Here is a 27,506-nt window from a genome sequence, read left to right as displayed (position 1 = left end):
CTGTGTGGAGTTTGCATGTTCTCCCCGTGTGTGCGTGGGTTCCCTCCGGGTACTCCGGCTTCCTCCCACGGTCCAAAAACATGCATGGTAGGTTAATTGATCACCCTAAATTGCCCCTAGGTATGAATGTGTGAGTGAATGGTTGTTTGTCTATATATGTCAGCCCTGCGACAGACTGGCGACCTGTCCAGGGTGTACCCCGCCTTCGCCCACAGCAGCTGGGATCGGCTCCAGCCACCCGCGACCCCGAAAGGGATAAAGCGGCAGAAAATGAATGAATAATTACTTTTTCCAGCATTACAATGCTGTTGACAATGAGTGGGTGCAGTTACATCACTATTCCCCACTTTCAGCTTGGTTTTTCCTCCTCCAGAGTCCAGCTGAGCCGATGGAGCGTCAGGTTTGTGTTCAGAAAAAAAGGATATTGGCGCAACGTACGTCACGTGACGCAGCAGAGAGCCAGCCACAGAGCCCTGGTCATTCAAAGGCAGCTTTTAAATTGACAAGACATCTGTTGACACTCAAGTTAGGAATGAAATTTGATTGGTGTCTTGTTTCATAATATCATACGGCAACATTTGAATAATTTTGATTAATGTGGAATAGTTTGAAATTAATTCTATCAAGTATCCATTTATTTCATTAGTCACATAGTTTTGTAATAAATACGAGCATTGCATAATTGAGCATGCATCTTAAAGTTACATTAAGAGGGAATCAAAATTCTTTGACATATTTAAATATGTTTTTTTAAGTAATGCAGTAGTTACTTTGCTTTGTAGTTACTTTTAAAATATTATAACTCATTTTTTTGAAGAAGCAACAAGTAACTATAACCAACTACTTTTTATAGTAATTTGCACAACACTGGTAATGTGTTACTTGAACACTTTTAGCTTTGACAAAGTCCAGAAAAATGTTTGACCAGTATTACTGAAATAAAATGCACCTAAAAAAAAAAATAATAATAAAAGGGAAAAAGACTGGTCCCTTAAATACATGGGAAACTCAGTGTCTAGTGTAGCACTTCAGCTATTTCTGATCTTGTTTCAATTACAAGGTTGAAGTTTTAAAGTATTGTAATAAGTCGGGGGCCTGAAATCAGAAGGAACAATAAAGGAGTATTCAAAACAAGATTTTCAGAACTATATGTAATCTCACCAGAAAACAAATTTTAAATACGAAGATGGTTAAATCTGTGCCAATAACAATCCCTCACTGAAGTGTTTGATGCATTCCAAGAAGATATTTATGTAATGTAAACTTGATATTACCCCACACTGAAAAATGAGGAGAGGTAATGAGTGTCTCGCCTCACTCTAGGGGGCAGAGCTGAGCACGCAAGGCCTCGACATCAGCAGCACTTTCCTCAGTTTCAGCTTGATGTGTGCTACACTGTTGTTCTAAAGTACCTTTTTTTCTACACTGTATGTATTGCTTCTTCTTCCTGAAAAAAAAATTGAAATTTCAAACGCAATAAAGAGGTTTTATCTATTGTCCTGCTCCCGCTATGTTATCGTATTGCAACAATATTCAAACTACAATAACAGCTGAATGCTCTTTTCTCTTTCTGAACAGCGCCACCAGGCTACCAAAGTCAAAAAAACACAACCACATCACTCCAGTCCTGCCATCCCTCCGTTGGCTCTCCGTCTCCTTCAGAAAACATTACACTTCCGTGATAAACTCATGTTGGTGCATGAACGTAACTGAAGATGTAAATAACTGAACAGCTTCTACTCTGTATGATGTTGAACCAGTGTGGTACAGAAACACCGATGCCAGATCAATACAAACAGTTCATAACTTTTAATTTGGACAACAAGGATTAAACCAATGTTAAAATGACATCAAATCCAAGGCCTGGCTGGTTAGACCAACCAACTAGTAAGAGTTGAGGAATGAGAGAGACAGATGGATGGGGAAAAAAAACAGGGGGGAAATGAAAAGTCAAGCTATCAACTCAAGTCACCCTCAATATAAGGATTCACAGATGTGGGAGACTGAAGTTACAAAAACTTATTTCTTCTAAAATAAAAAAAGGCCTTTGCCATGAAAATGATGTGTATCATCTATGTACACCATTCTCAGTTCATGTATGCATACAAAAAAAATCCACATCACAAGATGCTTGTGTTCAAGTATATTCACCACCTTCATCTCCATGATTTAGCGTTCTCATCTTTCCACTTTTTTTTTTGAAATAAAATGTCCTTCAAAATAAAAACAAAATGCAGAAAACCACATTTTATGTCCTACCAATACATATATACTGTATAAATACATACATAAATATATTTTACATACAACAGCCATAAATTTGAAAAGGGGGGATATACAGAGCAAAGAGGAAGGGGGTGGTAGTGTGTGTTTTAGCTTGTGTTGAAAAATGGTTTTTGTCCCTCTGTGATCTCGTCTGACAAATCCGCTGGGTGTGGTGCTGTGTGTTGGTATCCATCCATGCACAACACGCGCACGTACAGGCACACACACACGCAAACATGGACGACGCGGCCGTCTCAGTTGGCCCAGTAAGGTGAGCTGCCGTAGCTCGACTTGTTGACTTGGCTCTTCTGCTGCAGGCTGCTGGACTGGCCGCGCTGGCTCGGACCACCCTGAAGACACCACAGACCAATCGACAAGTCAATTCGGTTTCTACAAGGCCGTCTGACAGAGGGGAAACCCCATGATTCAGCATGAGCATTTGCAGATCACGAAGAACGAAAACTGATCAATATTTATGTAACGGTTACACAATGAAAATGCAACCCGAAAATGTTTCAGAGCAGATGGGAAGAACATTAAAAAAGGAAAAAAATATTCAAACAGCTGCACATACACTCAGCAGCCAGCCGATCACATGGGAGCAACTCGCTGTATTTATTTATGCATGTGAAGATGAGCTGATGATGTTCAAACTCGGCATGAGAACGAGGACATGACGATTAGACAGAATGTACCAGATGGGCCGGCCTGAATACTTCTGATCTACTGAGATTTTCACAACCATCTCTTGGGCTTTCATAGAATGGTCTCAAAAAAGGAGAAAAATCTAGTGAAGATGCCTCGCTGATGCCAGAAGACGAGAACGGTCTGACTGGCTTGAGATGATTAAAAGTGACTCAGTTACACAGCATGAATGTGTGGAACCATGTTGCCAAATCACCGCTTCAGGCAGCCGCTGCGAGAGAAACACGGCTGAGTGAGTTACCTGTCCATCCTGAGCTAGATGGTGGTGCAGCAGCTGTGAATGTGGTTGCTGGTGAGGCAGGATGTGGAGAAATGGAGCAGGTGCATAGCCTCCAGGAGCTGCTCCAGGATTCAGAGGCCCTGGACCTCCCAGCGCTGATGGCAGGCTGAAGGGAGGAGGGGTCCCCGCATGGAAACCCTGCTTATCAAAAGACTGCGATTGGAGGACATCGTGAGAACGAGCACGGAGGAACAGAGTGCTCAGCAGCTTGAGGCGTTCGGGCCTCACCTGGGTCTTATTGTAAACACTTCCACTGATGTCTGGCACACCGGAGTTACTGGACGTCACGGAGACACCTGGTAGAGGGGGGCCACCATTTACTCCTTGTAACTTCAAACACATTCACAAAGCAAACTTCAGATTGAAGAGGCGGCCTTTCTCACCCTTCCCAGGCCCAGTAGCAGCAGATTTGGCTTGTGCCTGTGATGAGGAGTTGTACCCTTTACTGTATTCCACCCCAGCTGGCCCTGCTGTCAGCTCCTCGTACCCTGGGAAGTAAAATACGAGCTTCAGGACTGAAGCATTGGAAGTATTTCCCTCCGTTCTTGTAGCATTCATCACAAACCTGAGCTGAAGGTGTGCTGGCCGTAACCGCTGGGCTGCTGCTGCGTCTGCTGCTGGAAGGGGCTCGCCGAGGGGTTTCCCAGGCCCAGGCTCATGCTATGCTGCTTGGCCGAAGCCGGTCCCGGACCCCCGGGGGGAACGAACATCGTGGGGCCGTACTGGAAGGCGGCAGCGCTCGGTACGGCGCCGGGCACTCCGGGGTAGTAAGGCAGGCCCGTGTAGCTGTAGCCGGGAGGCAGAAAGGCCTGCTGACTGCTGTGGTGCTGCGGCTGGCCCTGGGGCTGAGGCTGGGCCTGAGGAGGCTGAGGCTGGGCCTGGTTCTGACCCTGGCTCTGGGCCTGGGGCGGCTGCGGGGCCGCCAGGCTCGTCGGGGGAGCCGGGGAGGTGGAGTCATTCCTGCCGAACTTTGTGACTTCACCTGACAAACACAAGTGAGACTGTGTGATAAGGTTCGCCGGACCGTAGGATTTCACGCTGCGGGTGAAGCGTTTACCTGAGTAAGGGTTGTTGGCCAGGCTCCCGTCTCTGCCGGAGAGAGTCGCTGTGGGGCCGGGGAATGTGATTCCATAGTAATCCTGCAAAGAGGGCTACATGAACAGCAGAGGATCAGGAGAAGATCTACACCTCACACAGCTCCTCACAGCAAAACACTGAACCCAACTCACCATTGGCAGTCTGGACTGGAGCATGTGGAGGTCTTCATAGCCGTAGATCTGCTGTGAGACACAAGCAACAAGTTGCTTAGTTGCCAAAACTGTACAATATGTGAAAACACAACAAACCTACAGCCACTGAAAACTAAGATCAAAGATTGCTTGCGTCCTGATGTGCTTTAAAAGTGAGTCAGACTATTTAACTTCTTACAAAATGAAGTTATGATCCATCATTTCAAAGTGCTGGTAGATCTTGTTTGACTTACAGGGTATGCGGGCAGAAGTCCCCCTGGACCCATGATATATTGATTGGGCAGTAAGGGGGGCACTCCCTGGGACAGGTTGGGAGGAGCTTTACCTGGAAACACAACAACACAGTGAGCAACTATTTTCAATAACCAACATAAGCTGCAATCTGAAAACCATCTTGACAGGAGCCATTAGTGGAGACCCGACAGTCAGAGAGTTCGCACCGGTGGAGGAGGAGAGCAGGGGGGTGGTCCTTGGTGCAGAGAGGTTGGACGTGGCAGTGGCTCCATTGGAGCCAAGTCCCAGCGCTGTGCTGGTGGCGGCGGTGACGGCGGAGTGAAGTCCGGCGGAGCCAGCGATGCCGCCCACTGTGCTGCTCATGTTGCTGCCCATGCTGGGCATGTTGGCCAGGTGGCCGATGCCGCTGCTACTGTTGCTGCTATTGTGGGTTGAGTGGAGTTGTGAGGCCGTGGGCTGAGACGACGTGTAGGAGCCAGACGAGGGAGCCAAAGAGCTCACGTTGCTGCTGTCACCACTGGTGTACTGGAGAGAGAGAGAGAGAAAATTCATGATTTAAAGCTGGTCAGAGAGACAATTGTCCCGGATTTTCATTGTGAAGGCAGACTGTCTACAGAGAAAGTTTAATCTATAGCCTTTAGACAAAATTCAATTCAATTCAATTTATCTATCATATGAGAATTCCAAACTAAAATGTGTATTCAAAAAAACAGGGTAAAAAAAAACAAAAACAAAAAGCCTTGTGTTCAGGGTTTAAAACCCTCAAGTAAAGACTCAGGCGATTTAACATGAAACCCAAAGAGGATCAAAACATGTCAAGAACCTGCGCCAGAAATGAGCTCCCTGACAAACTGAAGCAGCAAATTGTGAACACAAAGATGAACTATAACCATGGATCCAGACCGTTTTCTCCAAGACAAAGTAGTTTAACAAAGCCTTTTACATTTTTTCCACATAACATTTTTCTATTAGCCTGTTATTATCACATTCCATGGATTCATTTGTGCTGAGAAAACCAGACGGAGGGAACCACCCTCCACTGGAAGAGCTTGACTTGGTTTCTTTGCTGTGATCAAGACGTTCGATGCATGCAGGATGAAGAAAAGTATTTTATAGAAGTCTACAAAAAAAAAATCTACTCAAGTATCCAGGAAAGAGGAACTTCTACTCCGTTTTTCTTTACGTGATGATTCACAGCTTAAGAATAACTGTTCAGCTGCTTTGACTCTAAGTCGAAAGTGATCGTGAAGTTTAAAAATGTAAAATTGTGTTACATGCGCAAGATTTCCAGTTTCTAGTTCGAAGAAATAGAAGCCATTCCAAAATAACTGTTTTAAATTGATAGTATTTTCTACAAAATCAAAGAAGGTATTTTGTTTCTGACTCAAAACTATGATGCAGGTTGAATTATGATCTACTAACAGATGAGCTGTGAACGGTGAGGAAACAAAAGTCACTAATTAGTGAATTCCTAAATCTAGTCCTCAAGTTATTCCACCTCCATTTTCTGCTTTTATTGCGGACAAATTCATCAGTAAATTAAAGTTTATTCAGTATCTCCTATAAAAATGATAGTAAAGGTCTGGGCTGAGTTGGTACACGGAGAAATGAGGAGATCCAAAACTGAAAAATTTCAGGATGGCTGGAAGACAATTTATGAAAAATAAATGCATAATTTGGCATTGAGGCATGGCAGGAATCCTAATTTAATAGGACATATCGTTAAAAAGCTTCTATCGAAATCAGTCTGAATCTAGAAATCGCAGTTCAGAGACAGCTCCAGTAAAGATCGTTAATGATTTCAGGTGTACCTTGGACATAAGCTATCAGTCTGGGTGCCACTGGGTCAAAGTTCAACCTTTTAGTGTAGATCACTGTATTCTTTCAAACAGACTGAGACACATGGTTGGTGCCTCTGGTGCTGTTCTGAAGGGGGTCGGTTCCCATCGCACTGATCAACAATTCAAAGTATGGACACTTGTCCCTCAAGAATCCATGGAATGAAATGTGGCTTGCATTAAGTCTCAATTCTCACAGCTGTGGATGACTTAAGATTCGTTGTTACTACTTGTAACTGAAGTTTAGACGTTAAATACTGAGCGGCAGAATTTTTTTTTTTTTTTAGCGCTGAATCGGGTCAAAGTTGAATTCGTCGGTACTGAAGCTCAGAGAAATATTTATCAAAAATATTGGCGTTACTATGAAACCCACTACAATAAGTAAAGAATATGGGTGACGTGTTTGAGTTTTATTCCTCACATCAAGACACCATTGCCAGAGTCAGTCCAGTTCTCTCTGAAGCCATAACAGAGATGCTGCTTTTATTACCAGCTGTAAGAATTATGGTAATACTCTGCTTCCTGGTCTTACTCTGGAAAAAAAGAGTTTCCCAGCTTTTACAGAACGCAGTATCCCTAAAACATCCCTGCACTGGCTCCTGGTGTGTTTCAGGATTTACTTAAAGGTTTTTTTAACTGGTTTTGAAATATCTAAATGAAGACCAGAAACACATGAGCTGAGCCGCCATTTTGACAGAGATGCGTGGACCAATGTGCATGTGAGAACGCATACCGGCGTGTAATTTGAACGGGACCAAGTATGGATCAGCGGATTGTGTAAAGGTCCAAAGCGGTCTGTAAACACAATGTGTAAAGTATGGAAAAACGTTAAATAATGCTCTTTATTTCTGTATACTGCTGTTGTAGTGCAATTCTTATGTGTTTATAAGCAATGTTAAGTTGCTTTCCAGTATTGCTTTTTTTACATCTTATCATCTTAGTGATTTAATGCTGCTGACTGCTTTCTTCTGGTAGCACAGTCCAGCTCCGACTCTCCTGGCAGCCTGATACCCACTCTGAGAGGGGTGTATATTACAGCGTGGCAGAAGTGGCGTGGATTCCTCTGCCTCTCGTATCGGGGTGGTCCCTGGAGTTGTGCCGGGGCAGACAGGATGGCTCCTGGAGCAGACTGTCCCAGTGATGCCGCTTCCATTCTTGGTTTATCTGAGCACAGCCACTTGATCGAGTGTCTAACCGAGTTTGTGTATGGGTGTGTGTACTTTGCTTCACACACTTTACACAGAGCAGCTTGCTTGTGTATGTATTGTTACAACAGTACAAGTGCTTTTATAAGAAGGTGTAAGCCATCATGCCGGTGGCAGAACGGGCCGGTACTTACAGTGAGAGAGCTGGAGCCCAGCGCTGAAACTGAAGAATGACTGCTGACGTGGCTGCAAAAGAGTGAAGCCAAAACCCGCCATCAGCAAGGACAGAAAGAGACAACCCCAATTTTAAATCATCCAGACGTCTATCTCTTTCATGTATCAATCAAGAACAACCTACTTTTTTAAGTTGCCTGAAAAAAATTGGGGCTCAAAATAAATTACTTTTTTTTTTTTTTTTTTAAAGGCATGAATGATAAAAAGAGATTCATCTGTCCTCTCCAGAGTTTAGGACAAAAAAAAATTTAACTAAAACTGTTCACATGTCAGGACATCTTCTGTATGCGTCACCTGTTGAGTGAGTTGAGTGGACTCGCTGAGGGCAGGTCCTGCGCCAGGCTGGAGAGCGTGGTGGAGCTGTGTGTGGGCAGGGAGGACGAGAGGTGGGAGGAGGGGGCCGAAGCGCCGTTGGAGCTTATGGACATCGACGGCGACTCTGGCTTTGGTGTGGAGGAGGCTGAGGAGGCTGGGAGAAGGACGAGAAGTCGCGTAAGTGACAGAGTGAACGCACAAAATGACTGAATACTTTAATGAGCAGTCAGATGATGGGAAACTCACTGTCTAGAGCTGCAGAGGTCCTGACACCGTTCAGACCATTCTGGTGACAGGAAAATAAAAACAGATGAGCTTACATGTATTTAAACTAGTTTAACTGATAGATATTATAGCTCATGTGATTACTTGATGCTCTTTGCATATGTGCCAAATTATTTTCATTTGTACGTTACTTTATTTTTCATTTCTTTGTTTTTATTCATTTTGTCTTGTTAATACTGTGTTGATCTTCCCATGAAGCATTAAACACGACGCACTGATAAAGTTGGATTAACTGACTTACCATCACTGGCCCCGTAGAATCTTTGTTCTGGGAAAAGCCCAGTCGTGCATGAGGCGGCATGGTCCCGTCGTAACCTCCGCCCACCGTGGAGAAGGGAGAGGAGGAGGGTACAGAGGAGGAAGTGGTTGAGGTCGTTGTCGAAGAGAGGGGGGGATTGGTGGAGCTGGCTGTCCCTAAGGATGAGGGAGTGAGACTGGACAAAGCCCCCGTGGACGAGTGATACACTGGCTCTGATGAGGAGAGTGGTGAAGGCAGGGCGACGGAGAGAGGGCTGCCCAATGACTCACTGCAAGGAAGACAGGAGCACAGACGGATTTTAGTTTTTTTTTTTTATTAGATCAAACTACTTGAGGAGAAGTAATATCCTTTATGATATTAATTATCAAGTCACTTTTAGAAGAAATGACATCTATAAAACATTTGAAACTTCAAAATGTGAAAAATGTATTTTCTTTAATAAAGACATAGTGTTAGGAACATACCTGAGCTGTTTGGAGTACAGGCTGGTTTGGCTCTGAGCTCCTGTTCCTGGGGCAGGTGGTGCCGGGGCGGGTGCTGGCGTCGACTCCCTGGATGCTGCACTCACACAAGTGTCCACAACTCCAAACTCCGGCAACGCCGACTCCGAGCCAAAGTCTAAAGCTCCAAACTGGAGGTTTAGCCCGGGGACGTCGGCCGAGCCTGGCATCTCGACTGCAGTGGAGGGGATCTGCAGGAAGACAGCCGACTTCAGCTCGGGGTATTCCAACAATAGATCAGGAAAAGAAACTAAATAAAAACCAGAACAAAAAAAAAAAATTCACATTAGCTTCAGCTATGTTCCTCACCTTGGATGACGGAGGTATCCTTCGTTTCTGGCCTTTGAGCTGTGCCCGTTGTTGCTGTGGCGTATTGCTGCCTGGAGGGTCCAGCCCTGCACTGGGGGCAGGAGGTTTTGCACCAGCGGCGGCCATCGCCGGGCCCGTCTGTGCTGGTGAGCTGGCATGGGGGGGAGCGGGCGAGGCCGACGCAGGGGGCGCTTGCTGCTGCGACGGAGGACTCGGCTGGCGGGCGAGTGGCAAGGAGGGGCCGGCGTGCCTCTGAACCAGCTGGCTCAGCACGAGCGAAGGCTCTGGCTGCAGGCCAAACTCACCTGCACAGTCCAACGCACAGGTGGTGCACAAATGATTAACGGCTTCTTGTATAAACCCTAAATATAGACATGCTTACATAATGAAAACCAGCCACAGCTTTGTGGACAAATGTGCAGTGACTGCCACACTTCACGTGAAAACTTACGATTGAATTGCGAGGACAGTGGGGTGGTGTTTGATTCTGAGGCCTTCATATCCCAGCTGGAGGAGGAGGGCGGAGGTACAGGTGCTCCCAGGCCGGGCAGTCTGCCAATGGGGGCGTTGCTTCCTTGGGTGCTGACGGGAGGAGCAGCCTGGGATGACGGCAGCGGACCCAAACCAGGACCCTTCAGCTGTTCCAGTATCTGAGCTCCAGCGCTGGGCGGAGTCCTTTTGGCTTGGCCCAAATCCCCAAAACCAGCGCCCAGGACTGATGACTGACACAAAGGAAGAGACGAGAGTCATCAATCTTCCATTTGTTTTTGGCATGTGGAATAGATGTAGAAACACATGAACAGATGAAGAAGGGCAGAGTGTGCTGGTACCAGAGCAGCATGCGCGTAGCTCGTGCTACTGGTGGCATTGCGGCTGAGGGGCGGCTGCTGGTGATGGTGGGAGTTGGTGAAGACCAGACTCTGAGGGGCAGAGGAGGAAGGCGGTTCTCTGCCACCAACCACAGGTTTCTGCAGCAGAGACGCGAGGTCCAGACTAACACACAATCAGATATGGTGGTTAATACAAAAAACTGCTTGAACACAGCAAAAAATGGTGGTGTTTTTCACTACATTTGGAAAAAACAGAGGAAAAAAAACCTGAGTTCGTTACCTTTGCCCAGGTGTGACGTGATTCTCAGCAGCAGGTGCACATGAGGAAGTGAACACTTTGGTCTCTGAGAGCTGCAGCAGCACACAAAGACAAATGAGACACATCTGCTGCACCAAAAACAAAAACATTTATAGCCGTGTCGGAGGCTTTCTTTTGTTGGCTCAACTCACACTAACATCTTCACTCCAGTCCTCAGGGGCCCAGTCTTCCAAAGTATTCCTCCAGGCAACTAGACAGCGGCCAGTGGTGAGTGACAAAACTCAAGTTCCCATCGAATAATTAAACAAGACATAAGTAGCGTGTGTGTGCGCACGATAACTCACCTGTCCCATCTGTGCTGTTGTTGGTCACTGTCTCCCAAACCTCTGCCTGTGTGGTCCCCGTTCCAGTCTCTGAGGTATAGTCGGCAGGATTGAAAGTCCTGAGAAGTGATCAAAGAGCAGCTGTGAGTTACTTTTACTGGAACGTGCAGGAACCATTACGTGAGATCAAGCTCAGTGTTCAGTTTTAGACAAATCCTAATGTTTTCTTATGTGTTATGCAAGTGTTTATCAGCCTGCTGTCTTTGTCAAGCGCGGCAGGTTTTCCTTTTTTTTTCGCCGGATATCCTGATTTTGGAAACGGTGTTTAGGGTGACTTCAACTTGACCTTGTTTGGATCCATTCTAAGACATATTCAAACTTTAAAACAAAAAGTAGCACAATAGTTACTTTACCTGATAACTAGCTATTTCTATAGTTAGTAACTTCATTTAGAAGGGATAAGTACCTTGTACCTATAATTACTTTTTAAAGTGACGTGTCCAACACTGATGAGGCATTTTCAGGATATCTTTATTAAAACGGTTGATGTCGGGATAATTATGACAAAGATCATTTTGTAAACAGTTTTAAAGTAAGACTACAAAAGCACACATAAGGTGTTTACGCAACCACCTTTGCTTAGTTGCTATGGAAACAAAGAACAATATGCTCCAGCATTTCCTTCCAGTCTGCTGCTTTAAAGCTTCAGAATGCATTCTGTTGAATATGACTGACATATTAAGAAGTTGCATGTTATGATTTCCATTTCTGAAAGACATTAAACTGAGACCATCTCCCTTACGTGAATGAAAACACACTAATCTACCCTTGAAAGTGAACTATTGTGGGTGTGGGCCTAACACTTACCCCATGCCCTGGGCCGAGAACCTGCTCCCTGCTGGCGCTCTGCCCCGACCTCGAACTCCAGATCCTGTGTTGCATTCACACAGCAGTCAGCAAAATAAACCCAAGGGTACAGCGTACTGAGAAGGTGTAAATCGCCATCAGCTCACCTCTGCCACCTTTTACCCTCCGGCCCCGATCCGAACTTTTGTCCACCGGTGTCACCTCCACGCCGTTTTCCTCAGGACGGGCTGCATGAGGAAAAGCATGAAGATTGGGAACTGGACAATGGGCTGTAAAGTCATCCAAAGGTTAAACTCCTCACCCTGCCGGCTCCGGCTGGCCCCCTTGCCTTTGCGGTTCGCGGTGGGACGACCTTTGCTCGCCTCCCTCTCTCCTTTCTTCTCCCTGTTCTCCTTGTTCTCTTTTCCTTCCGACGGGCCTTCCTTTATCAGCGGTTTCTTCTTCCCAACCGTTTCCCAAGAGGTCTAGACATAAAGAAGTGCCACGATTATTTCAAAATGAACAACAATATGAATGCAAAATAAAACATTTCTGAACTAGAGGACTGATGACTTTGCAGCTTTCCCGAGGTCGGGTCAGTTGAAGAATCTAAACCAAAAACGGTGATTAACAACTGCTTGAAAGACACTGATGGCTGCAGACTGCACATCAACATATGGGGGGGTTCAATTTGCCAGATCTGCCCAGATGGCCCTTGAAACAGAGATCTGTCTTTTTTGTAGTAAAATGAATATTTAGATGTGTTTCTCAACACTCATGCTTGAATACACACACTAAAAAAAAACAAACAAAAAACCCATCAATACTGAAAAAATGTTCTATTGATCAAAGCGGCTTTAATAGTAAAAAGAAAATCTTTATGCAGGTAGTGTGGAGAAACATTTGGCTCAAGAGATTTTGAAAGACACTCCACTGAATATAACCATAAACACAGTCGTCCGTGCAGTTACACAGAAAGCTGTTATACCAGCTATTTTTGACCAACTTCTGCACTGAAGGGTTCAGTATGTGTTACATAAGAAAAACAAATAGAAAAAGCAGGCTTGTTGCTGGACGACATTCTGGATGAAATGGCCTACATTGAGAATAGGACATAACATGAATTTACCAAATAATCCAGTGTTTCTCCTCTGCTACATCCACTCTTACTGCACACAAAAGACAATCTTAAACAGCAAAAATTTCCATTTTTTTTTTATTTTCAAATGTAAATCTTAAATGTGTACAGTAGAGTCCAGTGTTTACTATAAGAGAAGAGTCTTGCTGAGATAAACTGACTGTTTCCTATTTTTGGACTTCTGTGAAACGACAGCGCGGGTCGCTGTCTGGCCAGTTGCCCTCCCCTACAGCCTCTCCTCTCCATCTGTGCCGGCTGGTATGCTTCAGAAATGCCTTGGACATTCATTCGCACTGGTGACAACACTCAACTGTTTGCCAGACCTCGTTTGACTTTGCTCTCCGAGCAGAAGTGTGAAAAAAAACAACAACGCACACTTGCATGCGTTTGTGCCAGGCCAAGAGTGCTTGATATTACGAGAAGCCAGGAGTCAATAGGCTAAAGGACAACAATGAAACCCATCTAGCAGAGCATCACCAAGTGCCAATTGTTATTCTCTGGCGCATCTCGCACGTTCACAAATCCAAAAACAAGTACATGTACTAAAATATCTTTTCGGAAGAATTCTTTGCTCTTTAAAAGGACATGCATCCTGACAGCTGTCTACGTACTCTGCAAGTTCCCTATTTTCCAGTCATGTGGATTTTTGACAGTAAAGAAATTAGGCTAATTAAAACAGCTGCCTCCAGTTGCGGTGCAATGGCTTGTATTTTGCTTTGGGCCAGTACAAACACTGTATAAGCAAAACTACGAAGTGCTTAACAAGAGGCTGATACCACTGCACAGGCAGGATGTGCAGCTCAAGTTGATTCGATTGGAGCAGTAAAATGCCAGGATAAGATCCCTTAGATATAACAATTCCAAATGTTAGCCATTGTCATTGTGCATCGAGGTAGGAGTACATCTAGTGGATACAAAATGAGATTATGAAATTTAGATTTCCCAAAGGAGAAAAACACATTCCGCCACCACATCCGACCGGCGGGCTTAAATAACACAGGCTGTCATTTACCATGTCCGAGGTGCTCTCCAGAAGAAAATTGATGGCTCTGCTAACATCCTCGTTGCAGTCGTGCAGCGCCACCATGCACTCATCCTGATTCTTCCCCGTCACTTCCATCAGCTGGCAAGGTAAAAAAGACATGCACATGGGTCACCAGGGATAGGTCTTTTTAAATGGCAGAGAAGCAGCTATGAAATAATGTGACAGCATGTCTGGGTCTGCCTTCGTATAATCAAAGAGCTCTCTGACACAGCGCAACATGATGAAACAAGATGTTCACAAATACCTTTGTATCTTTTGGTTGAAAAGAAGCGGCAGAAATTCTGTGCGGATGCCTAAAGGCTTAATAAACCTGGACTTCTAACTCTGATACTCTGCAGTGAATCTCTGTTCATATTATCAGTGAGTAAGTGACTTTAAGTAGAAGAATTCTATGAAGTCTCAGAAAAGAGCGGAGAGGTTCTGTACAATCACAAAGAAGTGGACTCCAAAATAATGCAACACAATGTACGTGCAGCTTATCAGTATCGGATGGCTTTCATGTTTCTTTTTGTTGCGCTGAAGTCACGCTGAATCAACCCAGACAGATTAAGCCTTAACAAAGCCTGGACTTTGTTGTCGGTCGCTGCTGCAGTTTGTCAGCTAATGCCACGATCATGTGCTTGCTGGATGGTCCCATTCTCTGACTTCAGAGCTAATATTTCAGACTCTGAATTACACTTGTGCCGTTACGTTACACGGTGGAAACACGCTACACAATTCTATTATGTTGAACCATATAAACTTGAGGCTGACATTAGGATGTTGATGCTTGTCATGTAAATCTGCTTTTGCTATTTGTAAGTTGAAATTAACATATTGCACTCCATCCAGTTAGCTACAACGCTTTATTTTAGTTTTATTCATTCATTGTAAAAATAAAAACGAATCAGTTCAATCAATGCAGAGCAAACGTTTTAGTGACTTGAATGAAAAGGAGCAGAAAGAAGAATAAACTTATCGGCTCTGCCCCTTTGTCTCATAATTATATTTGATTGGAAACTCATACCATGAAAAACTGCTATAAAGTGATACTAAAACAATGTTTGGATTGCGTATTCCAAAAAACCACATTGTAATCTCAACCAGAAGTCCTTGAACTTGTCCAAGTTGCTTGGAATTGCAACCTCATTTTTTTTTTCTTTTTACAACTTCTGCTCCTGGACAAAGGACAACTTATAGTTCTAAGTTCCAAAAACAACTCAACATACTTTTAGAACCTTCTGTAGTCCAAAAGCATCAGCCAAAATCCTTGGATTCCTTGAATTGACCCTGTCTGCATAGTGACTCACTGTCTGATAGAATACAATTTAATATTGATTTGATTGATTTGCTTGCTTCTTACCTGGTTAACTTTATCCTCAAAGTCAGAGTCATTCTTGTCATAGATCACCTGGGCAAGTCGGATCTGTTCAGCAGTAGCCTGTGACACAGAGACAATAAGACATCTTTAAACCTTAACAATTAAAAATTATTGGTAATTTTGTTGGTTTGAATGAATATAGAGTAAATGACAAGGGCATTTACAGTGAATAAATGCCTCCAGTTGTTGGAATTCAATGTGTGCTGTGTTTTTTCCATCCAGCGAGCTGCTTAATGCGAGTATATTTGTGTTAGCAAGTGAAAATGAAATTCGGCATATATTTCAAAAAGTGACTGGATCAGAGGGCTGCAGGTTTCTCGAGCTTCAGTCATGCAGATGTAGAGGGAGATGCTCACCTGTATCTGTTTTTGTGGTTGTGATGTTTGAGTGACAGCTGGCAGCGCTTTCTCCCGAGGGCCCCGGGCCTTGTCGCTGCCCAGCGAGCTCATCATATACAGTATATACAAAACTCTGTATGTACAAAATAGAAAAATCTGCAAGGAGAAAGATAAAAACCTGACATCAACCTGGAGCGCTGTAAACCAAAACTTTCGCTTCTGAGAGTGAAGAGAAGTGTTCAATACCAGAAATATGGGTTAGACCACAGCTAAGCCTCATTGCACAATTATGAATACTGGCCTTATGAAGACCGTAAGACACAAAGTTGGCCCAGTGACGCAACAGCTTTGCAGAAAATCTGGGTCAAGGAGGGAATGCAACCCAGTGTCCTCTTACAAACAGTACTTACCACAGTATGTGTGCGTGCAGCAGAACAAACACTACACACCCTCACCCCAGATCCCCTTACTTGCTAGAGAGTATCAGAGCAATGACAACCTCCTCATGCTTCATAGGCAAAACTGTAGTGGTCCTACACCGAATTTATTTCTGCTAACAAACTAGTCTTGTGTACCGACTTTGCAGTCACAGAAGCAGATGTTCTCCGTCAAAAATGAACAAATAATAAAACACATCTGTCACAGCAGGTCCTTTATAACCTGAAAATGCATGAAAACACATGCACGCACTCTGTTAAATGCTTCAATTTGAAACTAACACTTTAGGCTATAGTGTCCATCAGTAAAATAACTGGATATATCCCCACTGACCCATTTGTGTTATGTCAGAGAACAATAGCAATCCAGATTACTGTCTGAGTGACGCTGGCACATACAAAGCAGCCATTGGCTGCAGGACCGAACAAAGCTAATGCACAAGGACAAGGATGCCTTTTCTGCTATTTCATTAAAAAAAAAAAAAAAAAAGAATAAAAAAGGAAAAACGTTACTAAAACATTCTTTTACGGCTGATGATCTGCGGTAATAGTCCCGGTGTATTGACAATAAATCAAATATGCACATTAAAGTGCAATGTCAAGTATGGACAAGCTCAGACATAAACAACAACAAAACAATCATTCAGAAAGTCTGCACGTCTCAAACGTTATAATTATACTTATTTGGAACATTTCAGTACGAGCACATATACGGTCACTTCAGCCTTGTAATAGTGAAGTAACTGGTTATAAGTCACAGATTACTGTAGCAGTGAAGGAGCGTTATTTTGAAGCCAATGTTAGCCCGTTACTCGTGTCTTCGGTTCAACGCGAGGCTGCTCGGGAACATTCAAAGCTCATAAACACGTCCCGAAAACAAATCAGAGTTTCGTAGCGTCGTTTCCGACTCGACACTGACCGACTTCGTGCCGGAGGTACTACGGTCCCCTTTGTCCTCGCTAGCACCGACCGGAGTTAGCCACCGACATGCTAGCTGACACTGGAGCGTCGATGCTGAACAAACGTTGCGGGGGGAGCACGGCTAGCCGCGATGCTATCTAAATCTGCTCCGAGTTGATAGCTAACAGTCTCGCTGGGAGACTTAACGGGGTATTTTAAGGTCCGGGCAGCTATTTAACGGCGGTGCCCGTTACATCAGACGTGCCGTCGACACATAAACCCCGGGACAGCCCGCTAACAACAAAAGGTGTGTGAAATGTGAAGCAGAGGCCTCGCAGCGGAGCACAATCCCATCCCGACATTGCTCGCCGGGAAACAAGACAACAGAAAAAAAAATTGCGAAAGACATCCCTCACAGCTCCGAGGTAGCGAAACAAAGGAGCCGGCGACCAACTGTTTGAGCGACGAGGCGAACAATGGCGGGGCTTAAAGGTGTCGAAATAGACGAAGTAAAGTTTGAAAACGTTCGAAATCGTGTGTTTTTATTACCTGCTAACACGCTTCGGTCGGCCAGCAGCAGCAGACAGGGTGGTCACGTGACGCGCGCTGCCGCGGTGGATGCTCCCCTCTCGTCTCCAGGTCACAGCTGAAGCTTATACGCTCACTTCTTAACGACACACGGCCACTGCCAACTACACCCTGCTAAAATGGGATTTACGGTGACCTTTCAACACTTTTCTTCGCTGCGGTGCTTATTAAAGGCGCACGCAGCTTCAGGTTGTTCCCGGCGAGACCCGAGAGCCGCCAAATAACTACAACAAGGAAGCGAGAGATGTTACATCAATATACATTTTATTTGTCTTAATGACTCCTTTGAAATATTTAATACCCCAATCCCACCCCCGTGAATATCTTACAATATCATCAGATTCAGTCATTTGTAAAAACATTCATGAGGCGTGTATAAAAAAACAGGGCATCACCAAATAGATCAATCCACACACTTTCTCAGACATAAAAAGGTATCCAATTATCCCCATGTATTTTACACATACACTGCTATATATAAAATACACTTTAAAAGTGTTTTTTTTTTGTTTAATTCGTGGTTGTAGTTGGGATTTTGTTTTTTCAAATCTGTCATCATGAAAACTAGATTAAAGTCCCATGTAGAAAAGGAAAACTGATCACCTGTGGCAGTCTTTCACAGAAAGACATCAGGAAGGCAAACAATGTAACCTATGCCTACCCTGCCTCTACCAAACAAGAAAGAAAGAACTGAATCTCTTATTCCTTGTTAGAAAAAAAGGGGAGGGGGGGGGGCAGGAAGTTCTACAACTGTGACAGCAAATGTATGCGCCTGCAGCATTTAATTCCAGGGTAGAGTCCAAATATTCCTCATTAGTTCTCCTTGTAATCCGTCTGGCTGAGAAGATCAAATGGAGCTACTTCAGATCCTCTTCCCAGGTCCCGTGGAGGAGTTCCAGTAACCTGACGGCTCTTAATCCAGTCACTAATGGCTCCCATTAATGGGCATATTTGATGTATTTTAGTTGCTACTCAAGTGTAGAAACCTTGGGATTTTTTTTTTCCTTTGGGAGCAGTGCTTGGAGGGGTAAGGAAACATCTGCTGAAAGAATTCTGGTCAAAAGGAACAAGAACAAACTCAAATTGGCAAAAAAAAAAACAACCTTTCCCAATACATCCTTCAAAAGAAGCAGTTATTAACACTCCTGAGCCACAAAGGAGAAGTGACAAAAACAAGAAAAATAAATACAAATGAAGTAAATTTGAATATCGGCAGGTTACGCCTGTCAAATCACACAGTCGAGAAAAAAAAAGGAAGGAAAAAAAAAAGCGCATTTCTTTTGGATTAATCAGAGCAGAATAACAACACTGCATTTATCAAGCTTAACGTGTCTCCTTTACATCATCTCAGTGAGGATCGAGTGACCTCAAAGTCCCACTTTGATTGGCCTCTTCGTTTTACTTCTGGCGAGAGAAGAAAGTAGTTCTGTGATTGTTGCCGGCTGTCCCAACCAGTCACTTCCCCCATCAAACGCAAACCCACACTCAAGATCAGTCTCTGAAAATTGTCTCTTCGGTCTTTTCTTTCCCCTTTTTTCTTCATTATTGCCATCCTTTAAAGTGAGACAATGAAAACAAACTTTTGGGAGAAAACTCCACAGGTTTTTTTTCCGTTTTTTTTTTTTTTTTTTCCACAAAGACACCGTAATTCATCACAGAGGAAGCAGCATTAGACACTATCCTTACATTAAAAAACAAGCCAGCAAAACACCACAGCCTAATCCCTGCAGGTTGAATGGAATTGTCTTAAGGTGGCGAGAACATGTAGGACTTCATTTTCTGGTGTTTCCTTAAAAAAAAAAAAAGATAATGTTTCGAGATCCTCAGTGGCAGACTTTGCAGCTCTTAAGAAATTGTTAATTGTTTGTACATTTTTATATATGTTATATATCAACTGGGGGGAAAAAAAGAGTTGATGGGAGAGAAAAAAAAAACCTGTATGTATGGACACAAATATACACAACAGCAATATTGCAAGCCGTGATGGAAAGATCATGCTCCTGAGTTCACGTGTGAGCAAAACAGAGTGACGTTCAGTGAGCAAAAAGGGGGATGAGGTGACAGAGTGATGGAGATGAAAGGAGAGAGAGAGAGAGAAAAAAACTAGCTCCACAGTCCTGCGTAGTTTCCGTGCAGGCCCGAGCACAGTGGTCCACCTGCTACGAACAGTTTGGTGCCGGAGTCGTCGTAACAGTGGGTGTACACCGCGTTGGGGAAGGAATGAATGTCCGAGAAGTAACTCCTCCACGTCTCATCGTGATTCTGAAAGCAAGGCAGAGAGTACGGTAGGGAAATGTGCCAGGAGAACTCCTTATATTTATCAACATTTCTGAAGGCACTGTTACTACAGTAGTGATAACAGTTACAACACGCAAATGAAGAAAAGAAACACTCTATACCAGCCAGCCTTTCCCTGTAGTGAGCTTTAGGATGCCATCTCCAGGACACTTCCGATACACTCCGGAGGGATTGAAAGGGTTTTCCAGGAACCTCTGAGCCCGGATGTCGTAGAAGAGAAGAGAACCAAGGCCGGTGCCCACTGTCACAATGTGCTCATAGAAACTCACCGAGCGGATCCCTGCACAGGCAGACAGACACGTCAACACACAGACACTCAGCAGTAAATCTCAGTCTTTTTCTCCTCTGGCCATTTCAACTTCCAAATTTAATCCTTTGAGAATCATCTCACACAGATCTCTGAGCCTTACAGTACTCTAAACACAAAGGAAGTGAGTGTTCAAAAAAAAAAAAAAAACAAGAGCACACACTATGTCAAGAAATTTGATTGATCATTTTTAAACCACAGAAAAGACTTCTGTTCGTGTCAGTATTATTAACTTGTATGAAAGTTTCTAGGTCACCTACCACTTCCCCTCTCTCTGGAATTAACAGACTTGATGCTGTGCGTTGGCTGGCGTGGATCCAGAAAGGAAACGTGGGCCTGGGAGCCCACAGCGTACACTGACCAGTCCTGTCCGTATGCCAGGCACACATTCTCTTTGCAGTGAGGCAGCTTGGTGGACAGTATCTGATGAAAGGGAAACACAAGGTTGCAGGAGGGAGTTTCTTAGTGAGCAACCTTGAAAAAATGTTTTTTTTTTTGTATTGGAGAGAAAAAAAAAAAGCAAGACAGACGTATGGGCAACTACTACGAATACCTCCACAATAGAGTGTCATTGAAAGAAATACAAGAATGAAGGGCTACTACTTTTACAGTGGAAAACTCAAAGACTGAATAGACTTAGATATAATTATGATAGTCAATGTCTATTCAGCTCCTCCCTTTTACTGGGGCCTCTGCAGCAAGTCATTGCAAGTCGCTCTGTAGACTTTACCAGTTTTCACGACGCACGCCCTTCCTGCAAAAGCTCAAGGTCAAGGCTCAACTAATACACCACCAGGGGGACCGTGCAAAGCATTTCAATACCCACACTATGGTAATTCATCTCTGTGTCCTACCTTGCACAAGTTATGCTCTGCTTTCCACAGGTGGAAATAGCCGTCCAAGGAAACAGCACCCAGTTCCTGAAGAGGCAGAGAGTGAAAAGCAACAGGTGAACGACTGAAGATGAGGAATGCAAAGAGACAGTCTGGTTACACATGAGAGGCCCTGAGAGCTCCATCACTCTTTCATCATCTCGATTACAAGCAAACAGATCTATAAAGAGTGCAGGTTTCCAACAATGTATTAAAAAAAAGACACATTTTCTTATGATACTGTGTGAAGCCCTTCAAATATCTAATAACATTGAGCGTGAACATGACAGGCACACAATGAAATGTGTTGATACATTTTAAGAATGGAACAATGACTCCTTAATTTAACAGTTTACACTAATGGAGTATTATTTTCTATAGATGACACAAAATTCTTCTTTTAGTTTTAGCTCAAAAAGTACAGGTGTGCTCTGAAAATTTTGACATTTTTACACCTTTTTACAAAACGTAAAATGAAACCTCTGAAATTCAAAAATTTCTTTCTCCAGCTATCGTAAAAGGTCATGTTTCTTCACTGAAGCATTGTGTTGCAGTCGATTCTTTATTTTTGGTTTGTTTCTAATAGTCTCACTAAAATTCTATTTAAAAAATTATAGTCAGTGTCTTATTTGCTATTTTTTTAATAGAATGTCATCCCACACACTGCACTGGACCCTCATGTGGGCTGGTTTTGGCCAGTAGGCCGTATGTTTGACACCCTCACTGGATATTGTGAAGACATTATGGTGATTTTTAATCAGAAAATAAGAAAGGCAGGAGGAATCCATATTTAATGGCTATACAATGAAACGACTCATGTATTTTCTAAAGACACATGAAAAATTTGGTCACAGTCGATTGTAAAATCACCACATGAGAAAAAAACTAACTCTCACTTTACAACATGATGTGTTTTCCTAAAATGGGCTCTTTGAACTATTTTTAAAAACACTTAATGGGGAGAGGAGACTGACCTTGTGGTTGTTGTTGAAGGCCAGAGCCCGGACTTTGCAGTTGTATGGGTTGGTGTATTCCTTGGGGATGTCCTTGAGGGCGCGGTGGGAGATGTGAGCGTACGACGGCACCGTCTCCTCGTTCTGGCTTTTCTCAGCCTGGCTCATGACTTCCTCCGTGACCTCCCACAGCCCCATGGAGCCATCTCTGGACCCTACCAAACAACAAGCACAGTGCCCATCAATTCCTCTTCCGAAAATATACATACACTTCCCATACATTACAGAGGCACCCTTATCATCACAGTGTTCCCGTGTTCACTCAGCAAAGCTCATGAAAACTCACCAGAAACCGCCATGTTGTCACTGATCCATGCGATGGAGAATATCCAATCATTGTGACCATCCTGAAAGGCAAATAGTTGCTCAGTAAAGTTTGGAAATCCGCGAGTGTACTGATATGAATGCCGGAAAGCCAAGCTAAGACGTGGCAAGACATTACTATATAAGTAATTATGAGGTAAATGCAACAGTGGCGGAATTTCAATATTTTGTTATTGGAGAGAGAAAAACTTTTACGTGAAACTGTGAAATCAAACTAGAAAATCAGCATTCCAGCTGAAATATTTTGCTTAACCTTACAATGTGGGCCAGATGAGGAGGAATTGCATTTTCTAGACAATGATCAATAAAAAAAATGTCTGTTTTCTATAATTTGATTTATACACAGCCATGTTAATAATCTTTTTGTCACCTATTTTGCCACTCAGGCTCAGTAACAAGCCTGGTATGCTGGAAGAGGACAACACTGCTGTTCTCCAATCAGAGCACACAGTCAGTCAACACAACACACACCTCTGAATCACATCCAGGGTAATTGTGGGGTTTGAATTCTGAGCTGAGCTGCATGTTAACCTGTCATCCAAGACTTTCAACAAGTGAAGAACCTGAAATTCTGGTTTAAAAATAAGAGATGACTTATCACAGTACTTCATTTTGCATATTCTGCACGGATTAAAACAACCACAATAAAACAACAACAGCTAATCCTGTTGTTAAGGAGATAATTCATGCTTGGACTGACTAACCGAAGCGTGAACATATTTGAGGCTAAAGGCACAAATAACCCAACAGCTAATAAACATGTCACTCATTAACAGGCTCAAAATGTCAGCTTTTCTAAACGCAAAAGTACTGCTGATTATAACAACAACAACTTAACTTAACAACTTAACACAAAGCCAAGAACGTCCAGGTTGGAATCTAAGCTTGGGCCTTTCTGAGGATTACAACTTTCTCATATACAATCATCAAAATACAGCGGCAAATGCCCAAACGATGCAAAATCGGAGAAGAAAAAATCCAATTAAAACGAGATTCAGAATAGACGCCAACCTGTGACTGAAGCTCTGAAACAGCCCTGCTCGCCACTGCCTTGTGTTGAACCCCACACTACACGCAAACTGCACGCATAAATGCACTGCATGATGGGACTTTACTGCTTCATTATCAGCAATCTCACCTCTAAAGAGAAAAGTCCAGTTTGTACTGAGTGGTTCATGATGTGTGAAGATTATTTGTTCATGTGGGAGAAGTCCCCAAGCCTTTCTACACTCTACTCAACTGTTAGCAGAAGAATAACAGCCTGGCTACTAAGATTGAAAATTCAATTTCATGTGTTGCGCTGTGGCGTTGAGGCATTATTAACTGTCAATAAAACCGAGCATCTTACATCTCCAACGCAAACAGGATCCAGTGTGGGCAGCTGGTAGATGGCCAGGCTGTTGGGGTTGTCTCCTCCGGTGGCGAGCAGAGTTCTTGAGGGGTTGAGCTCGATCGCGTGGATCCCACAGCCCTGCTGGTCGAGCCGTGCGCGTGAGCCTCCCGTGGAGTGGTAGTGTCGCCCCGCAACCACTGCGCCCAGAGCCCCGGTGCCAGCGTCGCGGCACTCCCTGTCCTTCAGCATGGGAATGCGCGTTATCTGTCCCGTCAGGACATCAGCTACAAAAAGCTGGAGGTGAGGGAAGAACCAGTAACCACTTCGATGTACATCCACAAAACCACTGAAAATATACATGATTACAACAGAACCTACATTAACACTTACAAAACTGAAAAATACAGAAATAAAAGACTTAAGACAAAATAATCATCAGCTTGGTTTACAGACACCCACTACATGGTGTGTAATTCACTTTAAGGGCAATCCATAATGGCTGACAGCATCTTTAAAATACAATCAGCGCAGACCTGAACTTATTCACTTGGCCTCATATTTGCATTTCCGACACTCAGACAAGAATACATACAAAGCAAAGCAAAACGTTCCAAATACACACAAGCAAAGCCTTCAGATCCCCACAAACAAAATTGTGATAAAGACACTAACAAAATTTTTACTGGAATCATTCTTGCTTTGCATCAGTCCAATTCTTGGATTTCTTGGTTTTGTCTGATAATGATGATTCTTGTTCTGGTTCTGCAAACGAATTTATTTGCCCACAAGCATCAAGTGAGCATAACTGACAGATGAAACTGCAAAGCAGATTTATTCCACACATAATGTCTGCAGATTTTTTACTTCAATTCCCTGTATGCACTGTAGCTCCATCAAAGTAACTTTACAAATAACAAAATCCTTTAAATTGCAACTAAAATACCTGACACAGTGGGATTCCTCCAGAAATGTTTCAAAAATGCACATAATCTTTCTCACATTAGACATTAATGGCTGTTGAAAACAACAGGCAATAAAAAGCAAAACTCCAAGAATATTTTTATCATTTCAATTAATTTCTATTAGAATGCTGCATTCGAATAATACGGCTGGGAAAAGGCATTTCCCAGACCCTCACAATAGTTCTGCTGCTATAAGGTTGCAGACCTCACCCTGTACTTTGATAACCAGTAAACTGAGCAATGCAAATCAAGTTTTTAAGAAGAATAGATATTAGTGCGTCTCACCGTGTTGCACTTGGTCCCACACACCACCTGCCGGTGGTTGAGCCACTGTGAGGCGAACACCTTGTTGAGTCGTCCCAGCGAGAACTCTTTCTCCTTGAGGATGCCGGGGAGTCTGCCGGCCGCGAAGCCCCGCAGGCTTCGCTGCAGCCGCAACTCATGCTGCTGCTGAGGTCTGAACTCCCGGCCCCGGAGGGCACAGACCACGGAGTGCCGACTGCACCACCACTGCTGGGCATGACGCGACGAACAGGAAACACGACTCCGCTTGTGTGGCGCCTGACACCAGCCCAGCTGTGGCGAAAGAGGGAGAGGGAGGTCAAGCACTGATAGATTAACTGCGTGAAGAACACACGTCTGTCAAATGGGAAATGGTGTTTACTTCAACTTAGAAGATTAAAGATTTTTTTTATTAAATCTTGTGAGTCCAAAATCAATAGTATCGAATTTGGAGTGAGACACTGTCACTCGGAGCATCTTACTCAATCCATGTCAGGGACAGCTGTCAGAGTGCATTACTGGTTATCAGAGCCTTCTCCAAACAAATGTAATCCAATAAAGTACACATGAAAGAAGTATTGATTTAAACAGATCATTTCACCTTACACAGTTTCTAGCTTGTTGATAGGTGTGGGGTGAGGGTGGGGGTGGGGGTCTGCATTAATGATTACATCAGGAACTCATTAATTTGGAAAATATGGAATATGTTGGTGTTATGCTGTAAAGGTAACATCTGTCAATACACGATCTGTATGACAAAATAAAAATGGGATATTTATACTGGACCAGAAATGACAAAAATTTTGTAATTCTAAAATCTATCCATCAAAAATGAATCTGCAGTTCTGCTTATTGTTGCTTTTTCTCAGGGCTTTGACTAATTTGCTTGATGGGTTTGTGAAGAGATGCAGTCACAAAGGATATGAGTAGGAGATTTTAAGAAAATATACATGCACATTAATTTGCCTTACTGCGAATATGGATGTGGTTGAGGTCAACGTGTTTCTGACAGCTTTATTGACAAAGTGGACATACGATGCTGTAAAAGCAGCTTGTATCAACAACCTAGATGTGTGTCATGTCATCGAGGTGGTAGAAAATTCGCTGCACATCAGCAACATCTTAATGATGAGTAACGGTGTCTGTCGGTTCGTGCCCACTTCATTTCCCTGGATCGGTCAGTGCTAACCTGTCTGGGTCATGTTCCAGCTAATATTAGCTAATCTGAGTAGCTAATCTTTAGATGGGAAACGGGTGTAACTGGTGATCAACGGCACTGTTGTCGGTTACAGATGTGCGCAGTAGTGATCCAAGTTGTTATACGTTTGTCAACTATATTCGGCTCGTAACGACAATCTCATTTAAGTCTTGTAACTGGTGGATAATAACAGATCCAATGATAAGACGGGGTAGCTAATGTTAGCAGTAATGACAACGAAATACCGCCATGCTAACCTTGGCTTGTATTAACATTCACATTAAACAGCACAATATTGATGATTAAGTCGGTTTGTCTGGTGTATCTTTCGCAAGTGTGTAGAAATTGTTATTCTACTGAAATGTCACTCGTATTCTTCTTTCGCCATATCTCATATCAGCTCGAGCTGGCTAGCCTAATGCTAGTTAGCATGTTAGCATTCCTAGCTAATAAGGAGCCGCACCGGTTTCCGCCTACCTGTTGTTGGTCCTTGGGCTCTCCTGCCTTCCTTTTCCTGCTAACTGTTTTTCTCGCCATAATCTGACACACACAACTCCCTCACCCACATGGAGGGTAAAAGCGACGCTGGACACTGGATCATATAATGGCGATAAGCTATTTTGTTGCTTGGCCCTCCCTGGCAGCGTCCGACGACGAGGAAGGGCGATCACATACGGATGAGATTGGCTAGTCCCAGACTCAGATTATCGTTAAAAAAAATCCTATCGTTATCTTCCTGCCTCACCGGCCGAACAACGCGACGCCTGGGCCACACAGACTGTGCAGTTTCGCCACAGTCAATAGCAAAAGTCAGCAGGTTAACGCTCTCTCTTTTTTTTTCTGCCAAGTCGCGTCAGCAGCAACGGCGAGAAGCATTGAGCCGCGCGCAGCCGCACTCAAATTAAACATCAACAAAAACAAGGTCGTACGTGCACTGCGACGTCGTGCGTGCGCGCTCACGTCGCATGCGTCAGGGATATGTTGTGACGTGTTTGTCTGGATTAAAAAATATATATTTATTAAAATTATATATTGAAAATGCTCACGGAAGTAATTAATTCATATACACAAATGAAAATCTAATGGAAGGTGAATTTAGTTTATGTGATGCAGACAATTAAAACAAGTTACCAAAAGTTTTTTTGTTTTTTTTGTTGGTTTTTTTTTTTGCGAATTATGGCCAGGCAGTGAAATCAGGAGATAAAGCGTTGCTTCTCAAAGGGAATCAGGAAAA

At 43.6% G+C, this 27,506-nt stretch overlaps 2 protein-coding genes across 3 annotated transcripts; both read right to left on the bottom strand.

Moving 5' to 3' along the window:
- Positions 1-1,792: 1,792 nt before the first annotated feature.
- On the bottom strand, positions 1,793-17,734 carry ubap2a (ubiquitin associated protein 2a). Its single transcript, XM_030090733.1, has 27 exons — positions 17,645-17,734; positions 15,777-15,914; positions 15,403-15,480; positions 14,028-14,138; positions 12,200-12,362; positions 12,045-12,125; positions 11,899-11,962; positions 11,053-11,150; positions 10,900-10,958; positions 10,730-10,800; positions 10,450-10,612; positions 10,071-10,341; positions 9,620-9,924; positions 9,275-9,501; positions 8,793-9,078; positions 8,513-8,552; positions 8,246-8,420; positions 7,912-7,963; positions 4,941-5,259; positions 4,734-4,825; positions 4,480-4,530; positions 4,308-4,401; positions 3,816-4,232; positions 3,634-3,738; positions 3,479-3,546; positions 3,212-3,403; positions 1,793-2,615 (listed from the first exon to the last, which is right to left on the bottom strand). Exons 2-27 carry the CDS (start codon positions 15,870-15,872, stop codon positions 2,520-2,522), a joined length of 3,774 nt encoding a protein of 1,257 aa, XP_029946593.1. The 5' UTR covers positions 15,873-15,914; positions 17,645-17,734; the 3' UTR covers positions 1,793-2,519.
- On the bottom strand, positions 12,705-27,167 carry dcaf12 (DDB1 and CUL4 associated factor 12). 2 transcript variants are annotated; one of them, XR_003931434.1, is made up of 10 exons: positions 26,750-27,167; positions 25,078-25,368; positions 23,846-24,124; positions 22,460-22,520; positions 22,135-22,328; positions 21,143-21,208; positions 20,549-20,711; positions 20,083-20,261; positions 19,619-19,945; positions 12,705-12,716 (listed from the first exon to the last, which is right to left on the bottom strand). XR_003931434.1 is itself a non-coding variant. In XM_030090734.1 (9 exons), exons 1-9 carry the CDS (start codon positions 26,807-26,809, stop codon positions 19,787-19,789), a joined length of 1,452 nt encoding a protein of 483 aa, XP_029946594.1. In that variant the 5' UTR covers positions 26,810-27,167; the 3' UTR covers positions 17,931-19,786. The 2 variants fall into 2 exon arrangements, 1 of the variants encoding a protein (XP_029946594.1); XM_030090734.1 differs by lacking the exon at positions 12,705-12,716 and having other exon boundaries at positions 17,931-19,945.
- Positions 27,168-27,506: the final 339 nt, after the last annotated feature.

The sequence above is a fragment of the Salarias fasciatus genome, chromosome 5 (assembly GCF_902148845.1).
Source record: "Salarias fasciatus chromosome 5, fSalaFa1.1, whole genome shotgun sequence".
NCBI classification, from domain to species: domain Eukaryota; kingdom Metazoa; phylum Chordata; class Actinopteri; order Blenniiformes; family Blenniidae; genus Salarias; species Salarias fasciatus.
Note: the sequence above shows the minus strand (reverse complement) of the source record. Positions and strands in the feature narration are given on the sequence as shown.